The following is a 10,171-nucleotide window of genomic DNA, read 5'->3' as shown; positions in this document are numbered from 1 at the left end:
TCAAAGTCATCTGATAACTAGATGTAAAAGTATAAAAACATATGTATATACCTTCATATATATAAAAATAAATAAATACACACACACACACAAGTAAATTGGTAAGGTGACTTAAAGGATTATTTAGTTTTATTTGAAGGGAGGTTCTGTGAAATTATGAGTAATAGTTCCTTTACTTGGGGTGCAAACGCCAAAAAAAGGTTAGAAAACAGGGTTTATTTTGTTAATAACTGAGCTTTAAACAATCAGGTCTAATTTGTTTAACCAAGTATCCTAAATTTGGAACAAGAACTGATATAAGTTGATTTAAAAACGGATTGAAATAGCCCTTTAAAAAAGCCATGATGATGTAAAGAATCATTAAGGAAAGAAACATGTTTACCAAAGCTGCATTCCTCTTTTACACGTCACCTTAACATGCGTCTTGATAACTTTCTCTCTCTCTTTTTTTTAAGTACCTTTATATATGTGCATTTTGTTGCACCACTTTATTTTGAGTAAATTGATCAAATATATGCTCTTAAAGTAAAGAGATGATACGGAAGTCTGAATTGCGTTTTATTCTTTGTTCCTTTTATATACATCAGAGAGATGTCAAATCACAGAAGCTCACAGAAGATTTAAGGATTCAATTAATCCTTGGAGTGGAGTTGGAGTTCTATGATAACTATGTAATCATAGAACAAATAACATTTAGTCTCACAATAGATCATTACGTCTGAAGTAATTTTGTTTACCCAATCTCTGTGTTTCTATGTGAAGTCATGTGGAGTGAGAAAGAGCTGTATCAGCCAACCACTCAGTGCAACATGCTGCTCTTCTCTGCTCTAGTTCAGCCAATAACTAACTACATTTTGGATTTGCACCGGTTGAGCAACAGGAACGTCAGGCTCTTGTTTATGTCAAATAAACAAGAACAATACATGGCAAATAATTTAACTCTAAGTGTAGTATTGAATAAACCCCTCAAACCAGAACAGATATCGTCTCTTAGCATACTTTAATGAACTGTGCTTTCCAAAAAAAAATCACCAGTCTGGGAAAAATTTAACATTTTGTTTTTTAAAATTTACTCTATATCAATGTTAACAATGCCACAAGTACTACTTAAAATCCAAAGTACAACAAGATCATACGAACATTCCTTTTATTCATTGTGATATGAATATCGGCATCTCTTTATGATAAAGTCTATGCATTGATGCTTTTGGCTAACTTTGTTTCAGAATCTTTCTCTGTTGTGATTAATTTTGTCAAAGAAGTCAGTTTTGTTGACACGGTGACAACACTTAGGGATAAATATCCTCAGTATATGACTGTGCATAGAAACTTACAATGGTTTTGAACTAGTATTGAGCTTAAGACTTGTTTATTCTGGCAGCCACTGTGTAGAAACACTGCTATCAGACCCACGGCTCCAGCCTTGCATGTTGGACACCTGTACCGACAAAGGACAGTGGGAAGGCTGCATGTATGCTGAGGAGTTCTGGGTGGTCTGGAAACACACTCCTTCTAAAACGCTGGCAGAAGAAGTCTTTCCAGAGGACTCATATTCAGGGTCAGTTGGCTCCATTTTAATTTGGATGGTTCTTGATTTGATTCGTAGTTTATGTGGTAAAGCTGAAGAACTGACATCTGGCACTTTGTGAGTAGAAACAATAACGCTTTTTTGGTCAACTACTGAAGGCACCAACCCCTTAGGGACTTGCTGCTCATCCTCACCATCTGATGCTTTGCATAAAGAATTTTCATCTGAGGTCCTGGGCGAATTACTGGATGACCTGGCAGTCTGCATGAATGATGCTGCTTGTGAGTAGACATCAGACAAATGGCTAACCTTACAATTTTTGTAGAGTTTATATGGTGTACTAGTTTCCTGCCAGGTGGAGTTTTCTTCTGGTTCTTGTTTAAAATCTGCTGTCCTATAGTCAGTAAAGCTTGCTTGACTTGCAGCCCATGTTTCAGACATGAGAGGTAAGTGTTTGACATGTACAAGATCTCTTTTGAATAAACTCTGGATAGCAGTGGGAGATATCAACTCTTCGTGGGGGTTTACCGTGGGGGGACTAGATACATTTTGAACTTCTTGGGTATATGCTGATGCGCTAACTAAGCCAAACTTCATTTTTAATGACAGCAGTTCTGCCTTAAGGGAGGCATTTTCCTCTCCAAGTGCCATCAGCTTGTTTTCAAGGACCATGTCATTAATGCGTCTCTTCTCTCTTGAGCGCTTGGCAGCTTCATTGTTTTTGCGTCGTCTCTCCCAGTAAATGGTGTCTTTCTTTTCCTCTGGGATGAATTCGCGTTTTTTGCGGCACGTAGATTTAGTCTTGAAAGGAAATGATGAAATTTTGTGAGGTACAAGATTTTTGTTAGCTCTGTGTAAAGCCACAGCAAGCACCAAGGCATCATCTCCACTGTATGACTCACTGGAGTCAGTGTCTTGCTTGACTGATTGCATATTCTTAATGTCAGAAACAGACAGTAAATTCAAAGGCATTAACTGTGAGCCATAATGATGTTCTGGAACAGCAGCAACCTCTACACTGAATCAGTCCACTTGAATAGAAGAAATCTGTGAACAGACAATTAAAAAAAAGATTATTTACCAATATGAAGAAAAAAAAGCTCAAAAACTGTCAGGTTTTGTAAAGTTTATATATTTGTGTGATGGAAGGAGTGTCTTCATATGTTAGGAATAAGGGTCAATAACTTAAAAAGGTGAACTTATGTTCTCCAGGAAATTTGTGCCATTTTACAACACAATCAAGTGAAATTGAGTTCTGTGTGTTTAATAAGTTCCTACCCATTCCCCCTTCAGAACATCATCACAACAATGCTTCTGCATGATGCTGTTTGCAACTGTTCATAGAAGCGTTGCAGCACACCTTGCAGTTCCACCAGGTGTTTGCTAATTGCTGCTGCCACTAATCTGGGGCAGAAGCTAAGCTGGGAACTGAAGGAGGAGCTTTAGGGAAGTAGGCAATATTTTGTTTATTTATATTGTTTTGTCTATAAATAAAACAACAAAACAAAGTGTCTATAAACACTTGCTGTTGCAAGTGTTTATAGACACCCTGGAATAGTTGCCACAGAAGATTTAAGGATTTTTCAAAACAACACTCCAGGTATGCTTTAGATGAAAAAATACGGAGCCCCTTAGGGGACATGGAGGATTTTTTCTTTTACATTGTAAAAGTATTGCGTTCCCTCGCAATAAGTTTTGTGTTTCCTCGCAATATGCTTACTTATGAGGAAGTTTTTCTGCCATAATCCAAGAGCACGCATTTACAGACTGAATTCAGGCTTTTATGTCTTTTCTTCTCAAAACCTTTAATACTTTTGCTTACATTTTTATTTTTAAAATGTAAGTTTCTTCTCAAAACTTGTAATGATTGTACTCAAAACTTCTCCTCCTGCTCACACTTAGTCTCTGCTTGGACTCTGCTCACTTTTGAAAATGCCTTTTGTCACAGTCACTTGGCAACCTCTCAGCCAATAGAATGAAAGTGTTGTAGTGGATGCATTTGTTTCCTTCTAGCGGGTGTGTCTGTGTGGCTACTATCAATTGTAGCAGTCTGCGCCACCCACTGATTGTGGGTGGCGCACCATGATGGACTATCATGAGGATTAAGCTGTTAACATGATGGCTCGGGTCAGACAACAACTTCAAAATTGTAAGCTATGCTCCAACCATTAGCATCCATGTTACACTGAGCATTTCTTCTTTTTAGGGCGGTTGGCAGAACACTGAGAACGCTGACGTTATTATGCAACTCTACTGCCCACGCGGGACACTTTTAGCCCATAGAGACTGCAGAACACATACAGGTTGCATTTATTTGGAAGTGTGAACGGCCACGCCAAAAAAATCCAATTTGACAAAAAACCAGAATTGGATCATTTCAAGCTGCAGTGTGAACACAGATAAGTGTGAGCAAGAGGAGAAGTTTTGAGTACAAGCTTTACAAGTTTTGAGAAGAAAGACATGAAGTTGTACTTTCAAATTGAAAATGTAAGCAAAAGTATTAAAAGTTTTGAGAACCAAAGACATGAAATCCTGCTTTCAGACTGAAAATGTGTGCTCTTGGATTATGGCAGGAAAATTCCCCCATACTTGTTGCAATATTTGCTGGTCCATTTTGTAAATTGACTCACAAATGTCAATTTAAAATTTCAAATGTATACACATTTAAAGAGCCTCAGTGAAAATGTATTTATTATTAACTCTTTGGTGCAAAAAACTGATTGAAAATCGATTTATTTACTGCATGTTCTTCTGCTTGTGTAAGGCTGAGATGGAACTGCATAGGAAAGCAGCTCTTTAAACCATTCAGACTACCAATACAAAACAGACAATCAAAACTGTCAGATGACTCATTATCCTGTGATAATAACTCAGAAATAGTCCAAATAGTTTGGATATATTTTTTATTTCTTTCCTTTTTACGGAAAGTTTCTGTTTATTTCTTAGGTTTGTAGTGCCTTTCTATACTAAAGAAAAATATGTAAAACTTCAGATATTTCACAAGATATTAACATACATGGAAAAACTTTACAAAAACCTTATATTATAGCAGAAAGTACGATGGCCACCCTAAGAAAGGCTTATAGCATTAAATTATGCCGCATGAACATTACATTATTGTGAGAGAACGCAAAACCTATTATGAGGTAATGCAATACTTTGCAAAAGAAAAAAATCCCTTTGGGGACTTCGTAATAATGCAACTTTGTAAAATCAAACAAGTCGATTTTACATAGTCCTTTCCCACTGCCCTTTGCCTACTCAATTGTGTCTATCCAAAGAGCCCTGCAAATTTTAAACAGAGTTTGTTATTACAATAAACAGATGACTGATTTCATGTTGGTGTTACCTAGCAATCAGTATTATTTGTACACTGAGAAATTTGTTGTTTTTATAATCATCTGTTTAAATTAGGCATCCATAGGGGTCATTTTATGATGTCCCCACCAATATTTCCTACACTTTTTTTCCTTTATGTGTCTTCTTCTATTTGCAGATAGTAACTCGGCAGCAGCTGCTCACTCTGTTCAAAGCATTAACAGCCAGTGCATGACTGCTTTAAACATACCATAAATGACAAGTTCTCTCAGTGATTAGTGGATTTGAACATCACCTGACTTACATGCGTCATGTAATTACATTTCTTTGCATTAAGTCAAGAATATCGGTTCTCGAGAAAATGACACTATCAAGCAAAGAATCTGAAAAGGGGACGCAATGTTTTGCTATTTGTCTGCGACAGCAAGATACCAAGGTTCATGGGAATAACATTTCACAGGTCAGTAAAAAGTTGTAATTAAAAAAAAATATTAATAATGTAGGGAGTAGGTTAGTTATGCTACAGCTTGACTTTGACAACCTTAATATGTACCTGTGCTGCACAGTTTGGTGTGTTTCGGTTCAGTTAACACAAAATAAGGCGACCCACATACATTTTCTGACAGATAATTAGTAGCACAAGTTTTTAAATTAGCTAATCAACCACCGCTAACATCAGGAGATCACTTCTTAATGATCGCAAAGTTAACATTAAGCCTGAAAAATCAAAAAACTGTAAGAGTCTGAATGTTTTGTTTTGGTGTTTTTACATATTTTTTTGTTTGGGAAATGCTTTTGTGTTTTTTAATGTTGATTCCTGATACACTTGAATGCAACTTCTGCTCTGTGGAGCTGTCTGTTATTGGTTTCTATAGTAACAAGTGATGTTGGCTGCCTGAAAAAAGGAATACAACCACCAGTTTTTCTATGTTTTTTTCAACACTGGACTAATTACTGTATATCATTTGTTCATAGAACCTGGCTGTATTCAGAACAATGAAATATTTCATAAAGCATAGGAGCCAAAGTTTGTTCATTTTTAAACCATGGTTCCTAGAGCAGCAATTAGGTAAAATTAAATTATTAGCTAATATAAAAGAGAAATTAGCTTAGTCATCTCTTGCATCTTGACAGAACTGACCGACACCAAACTATTTATAAATTTATATGCAGAGAGAATACATATTTTACATATTCAACAGCACTTTTCTCAGATTCCTCATTATTCTGGTTTTTGAATTCTATAATAACATTTTGATTGCTATGGAATCTAATCTTGATGTTTTTTAGCATTTGACAAAATCAGATAATAAAGGCAACAATAATATTGTGATAATTCTTCACAAAAAATATTACTGAGTTGTGTAACTGTTTCCAACTGTAGGTAAGCATTGAGCAAATATGCACTCATTCCATAAATTACAATATGAAGGAAATGTTGCTTTCTTATGTTCCATCAACAAGTGAAAAATATTAGACGACTGATGTTTTGCATCTTTATATCGTTTAGTATGTCTAAAACCTGCTAAAAGGTTGTTATTTTCAAAAAGTATGATTAATCAGACAAGTCTCATCATGATATCTAATTTATTAAATATGACTGTATGGCATTCACATTTAAGTTTCAGCCTTATTACAACTTAATTTGAATGATTGTGCCAGAGTCAGTATATCTTTATGTTAAAAAAACAGACGCCACTAAAATCACTGTGTGGTCTTTGCATTACAATATTTTTGTTTGATCATTTTAATCCAAAGAAAGGACAGAAACTGGTCATCGGGAAATAAAAACCAGAAGAACATTAAAATGCATCTTGCTCAAAAAACCTGTTTTAACCATGCAACTGGTGATTTGTTAAAGGTGAATTTAGAATAAAAATTGAGGGCTGACAGATCAGAGTCATCCTTAAAATTAATTTGAAAAAACCCCCCAAAAAACAACAACAACCATATTATCAGTTACCTGAATATGTTCCACTATACTTTGGTATTCACATTAAACAGTTAGTTTCAAAAGTTTATTAAATTCACATTAAACAGTTGCAAAAGTTTATTAAATTTTTACAAGGTCTGTAACACTGGTGAATTTCAGATCAGTTTAGAGAATTTTGGACAAAATAGACAAGGCAATAGGCAAGTACAGTAAAGCTACTACTGTACATTTCATCTGTAACTTCTCTAAAATTATGTGATGTTACTAAGATGCCCAGTTAGAATCAGTACATGTTCTCCAGCTTGTGTGAAACTCGCCTCATGCCAGAAAAGTTATATTTCACGTTTTGTCACCCACTAAAACATTTGAGGACATACTTACATCTGCGCAGCTCAGTCTAAGTGGCCACAGTCGCCCTTTATGCTTCCTAAAGGATACTAACACTCAACTTAGGCTCATTGTCTTAATATGGCAATAACGTAGCAATATTAGTTTAATATACCAGAGTTTCAACTAGAGTATCAGATGAGGGTTTCCTACTCTCATCTTCCAGCAATTTTAGCTATAGGCCGTCAGCTGACCTTATTGCTCCAAATTCCTTCATTGTCGCCTGTATTACAGAATAACTCAGCCCTTGCTTCGGCCTCCTGTTAGCGATTTCTCTGGTGGTCATGCGGTTTTTATTCAGTGTCTATAACTATAAAAACCTGTCTTAGTTGCCGGCGTGTTGATTTAATGACCCGAAATGAGTCACATGCAGCAGAAAGACTAAACTAAGATTTCACTCGGTTGTATGAAATCATAACCTCTTTCTCGTGTCGCGCCTGATTCACATACGCCCTTAAACGTAACAGCACAAAAAAATCACTCATCCCAACAGAATAACCAGGACTTGTAAACATCTGACTCATCATGCTTTTATATGGTTATTCTTTTTACCTCTGCCACACGAAATTCTATAACAACAGCGTACCTACATTTGTGACAATTAACATCAAGCCTACGACCCTGCATAAGACCTGGACAAACACGAATCCACAGCAAAGTAATGGATTTTTTGAAAAGTCACGAAATTAGTCAATTCCCGACATTCTAGACTTAAGGAGGCGTTTCTTCAGCTCTCCTGTTTAGTTTACCAAGGGGCAAGTGAAACGTAAGCTAACGTATGAGCTGTTGGAACTCTTTCAAGTTCGCAAATATCATCAGACAGCGTTTTCAGACTTAAAATCAACATCGAACAGTAAGATGTCTACCTTTTCCACCTCGATGAGTTTGGTCTTAGTTCCTATCACATAGTTCAAGATATGTGCGAACCTTTCCATTGGCTTAGGATCTTGATGAAATTCCTACAAGTGACTGTCTTCCTTGGTACCTTGGTTATATTCTTAATGTGGCTAGTGACTCAGATCTGTGTTAGTAGGTCAGTTAGGAAGCGTATTTCCAGCTTAAGCTGAATGACAGCTAAATCAGCCAACCAGAACTGTTTCCCTCCGCTATTTCCCAGCCCCTTCAGCACTCACACAGGAAGTTGTTTCTCTTCTGCTTGCTTTACTGCTATTTTTACATTTACAAATAACAAGCACGGGAAAGACACAAACAATGAAGATATAATACAAAACAATTGATAAAGTATATCAGGGGTGGCGAACCTGGGGCTCTTCGACGGATCCTGTGCGGCTCTTTGATAGTGAAATTTCCCACACTCCTTGAATTCAACACTGGCAAAAGTGTTGCCTTTAATTAAAATGTTTTTTTAATTAAACAGTTTTGAACAATTGTACAGCATCACGTGGCATGTGTATACAAGAAGATATCACATTTTACAGGTTTAAGGCACACATAAAAATATGAGATGAAAGAAAAAAATGTGACATTAAACAGAGAAAAAAGAAAAACAAGCAGTAGGCCTACAGTATAGGGGCACTATTTCTCATCAAATTAATTCAGCTCATTACAGGCATCAAATAGTTGTTTTCTATGCTTCCTTTTCATCAGTTTTAAGGCTCTTGAGGAGTTGTCCATCAGAAGGCTTTCAAAGGTTGAAAAGTCTGGTTTTCTATTTCCCCAATGAATGAAGCATTTGGCAAGAATCAGCAGGTTGTTAAGTATGAGGTCACTTCTTTTGTCTCTGAGGGTGGTTCCAAATATTACATCTTCTCTTTTTAAGGGAAGAGGTAGGAAAAGTTTTTTGTTGAGATCCAGTTTCCCCAAAATGTTCCAGTGTGCAGAAAAAGAGATGATCTGTTGCAAAAGGCACAGCTGTTAGTGTCAAAGTTGAATCTTTGTCGTAATAGTTTCGTGGATGGATAAACGTTACTGAGAATTTTAAAATTTACTTCTTTAGCTTTCAAGGCTATTTAAGGTAAGCAGTTCTCCACTTATTAACCTCTGAATGAGAAAACAAATTTAAAAAATGGAGTTTCTATTTGTTCCTACAGGAAATATAAAATTAGTTAGATGCTGACACATCCGTTTGTTGGAATTTTGTCCATTTTTTCTACAATGTTTCACTGTTGGCATATGTATTATTTGATAACCATAATACATGTCCAATGCATTGTTGAACATTCAGGCAGAATGTTAAAAAGCATTCAATGCCCAGCATTATACCAGAGGACCATAATAATTTTCTCTAAATTATTTTGCTATTTCACATTACTTAAGTGAGAACAGCTACATTGCTGTTGTTGCATTTTCAATATTTACTCACAAAAAATAAATTTCAACCAAATATATTCTGTAGAAGATGTAGCACACATTTTCCAATGCTGATGTTATAAATTATGAACAATATATTACAAATCAGGCTATCATGTGAAACACAAAGCTTTCTCATACTCAGGATTACAAACAGCTGACTCAAGTGCAAATATTGTATATATTTTTAGATCATCATACGCTGTCAGATCATTATACCCTGTCAGATCATTATACCCTGTCAGATCATCATACGCTGTCAGATCATCATACACTTAGCACAAACTGATGGCTGTATCTGCCAGACAAGTATATGCTGTCATTACCACATGCTTTTATTTAATCAGTAACATAACATCATGATGTAGACGTTAGATCGTCATACACAGTTCAGACCAAAAGTTTGGACACACCTTCTCATTGAATTCAATGAGAAAGTGTGTCCAAACTTTTGGTCTGTACTATATATATATATATATATATATATATATATATATATATATATATATATACAATTTACATACTGCAACTTTAATTTCACTTAGAAGAGGACGGGTCAGGAGGGACGAGGGTTAGAGCTGCTGTTGACTGACTCATCTGTTGTTAAATGGTAAAAGGTTAGGGTTCAATATATGAATATGTTGGTAATTTCTTTCCTTAGTTCATTAAATGTTAGTGAAATGGAGGCAAACAGT

At 35.8% G+C, this 10,171-nt stretch overlaps 1 protein-coding gene across 1 annotated transcript; it reads right to left on the bottom strand.

The window, feature by feature from the left end:
• Nucleotides 1-541: 541 nt before the first annotated feature.
• Nucleotides 542-8,225, bottom strand: nfil3 (nuclear factor, interleukin 3 regulated). Its single transcript, XM_032569020.1, has 2 exons — nucleotides 8,033-8,225; nucleotides 542-2,575 (listed from the first exon to the last, which is right to left on the bottom strand). The coding sequence occupies exon 2, from the start codon at nucleotides 2,498-2,500 to the stop codon at nucleotides 1,370-1,372; it is 1,131 nt and encodes a 376-aa protein (XP_032424911.1). The 5' UTR covers nucleotides 2,501-2,575; nucleotides 8,033-8,225; the 3' UTR covers nucleotides 542-1,369.
• Between the last annotated feature and the right edge of the window lie 1,946 nt (nucleotides 8,226-10,171).

This window comes from Xiphophorus hellerii, chromosome 8 (genome assembly GCF_003331165.1).
Source record: "Xiphophorus hellerii strain 12219 chromosome 8, Xiphophorus_hellerii-4.1, whole genome shotgun sequence".
Lineage (NCBI taxonomy): Eukaryota > Metazoa > Chordata > Actinopteri > Cyprinodontiformes > Poeciliidae > Xiphophorus > Xiphophorus hellerii.
The sequence above is the reverse complement of the archived record's forward strand: the minus strand, read 5'-3'. Positions and strand labels throughout refer to the sequence as shown.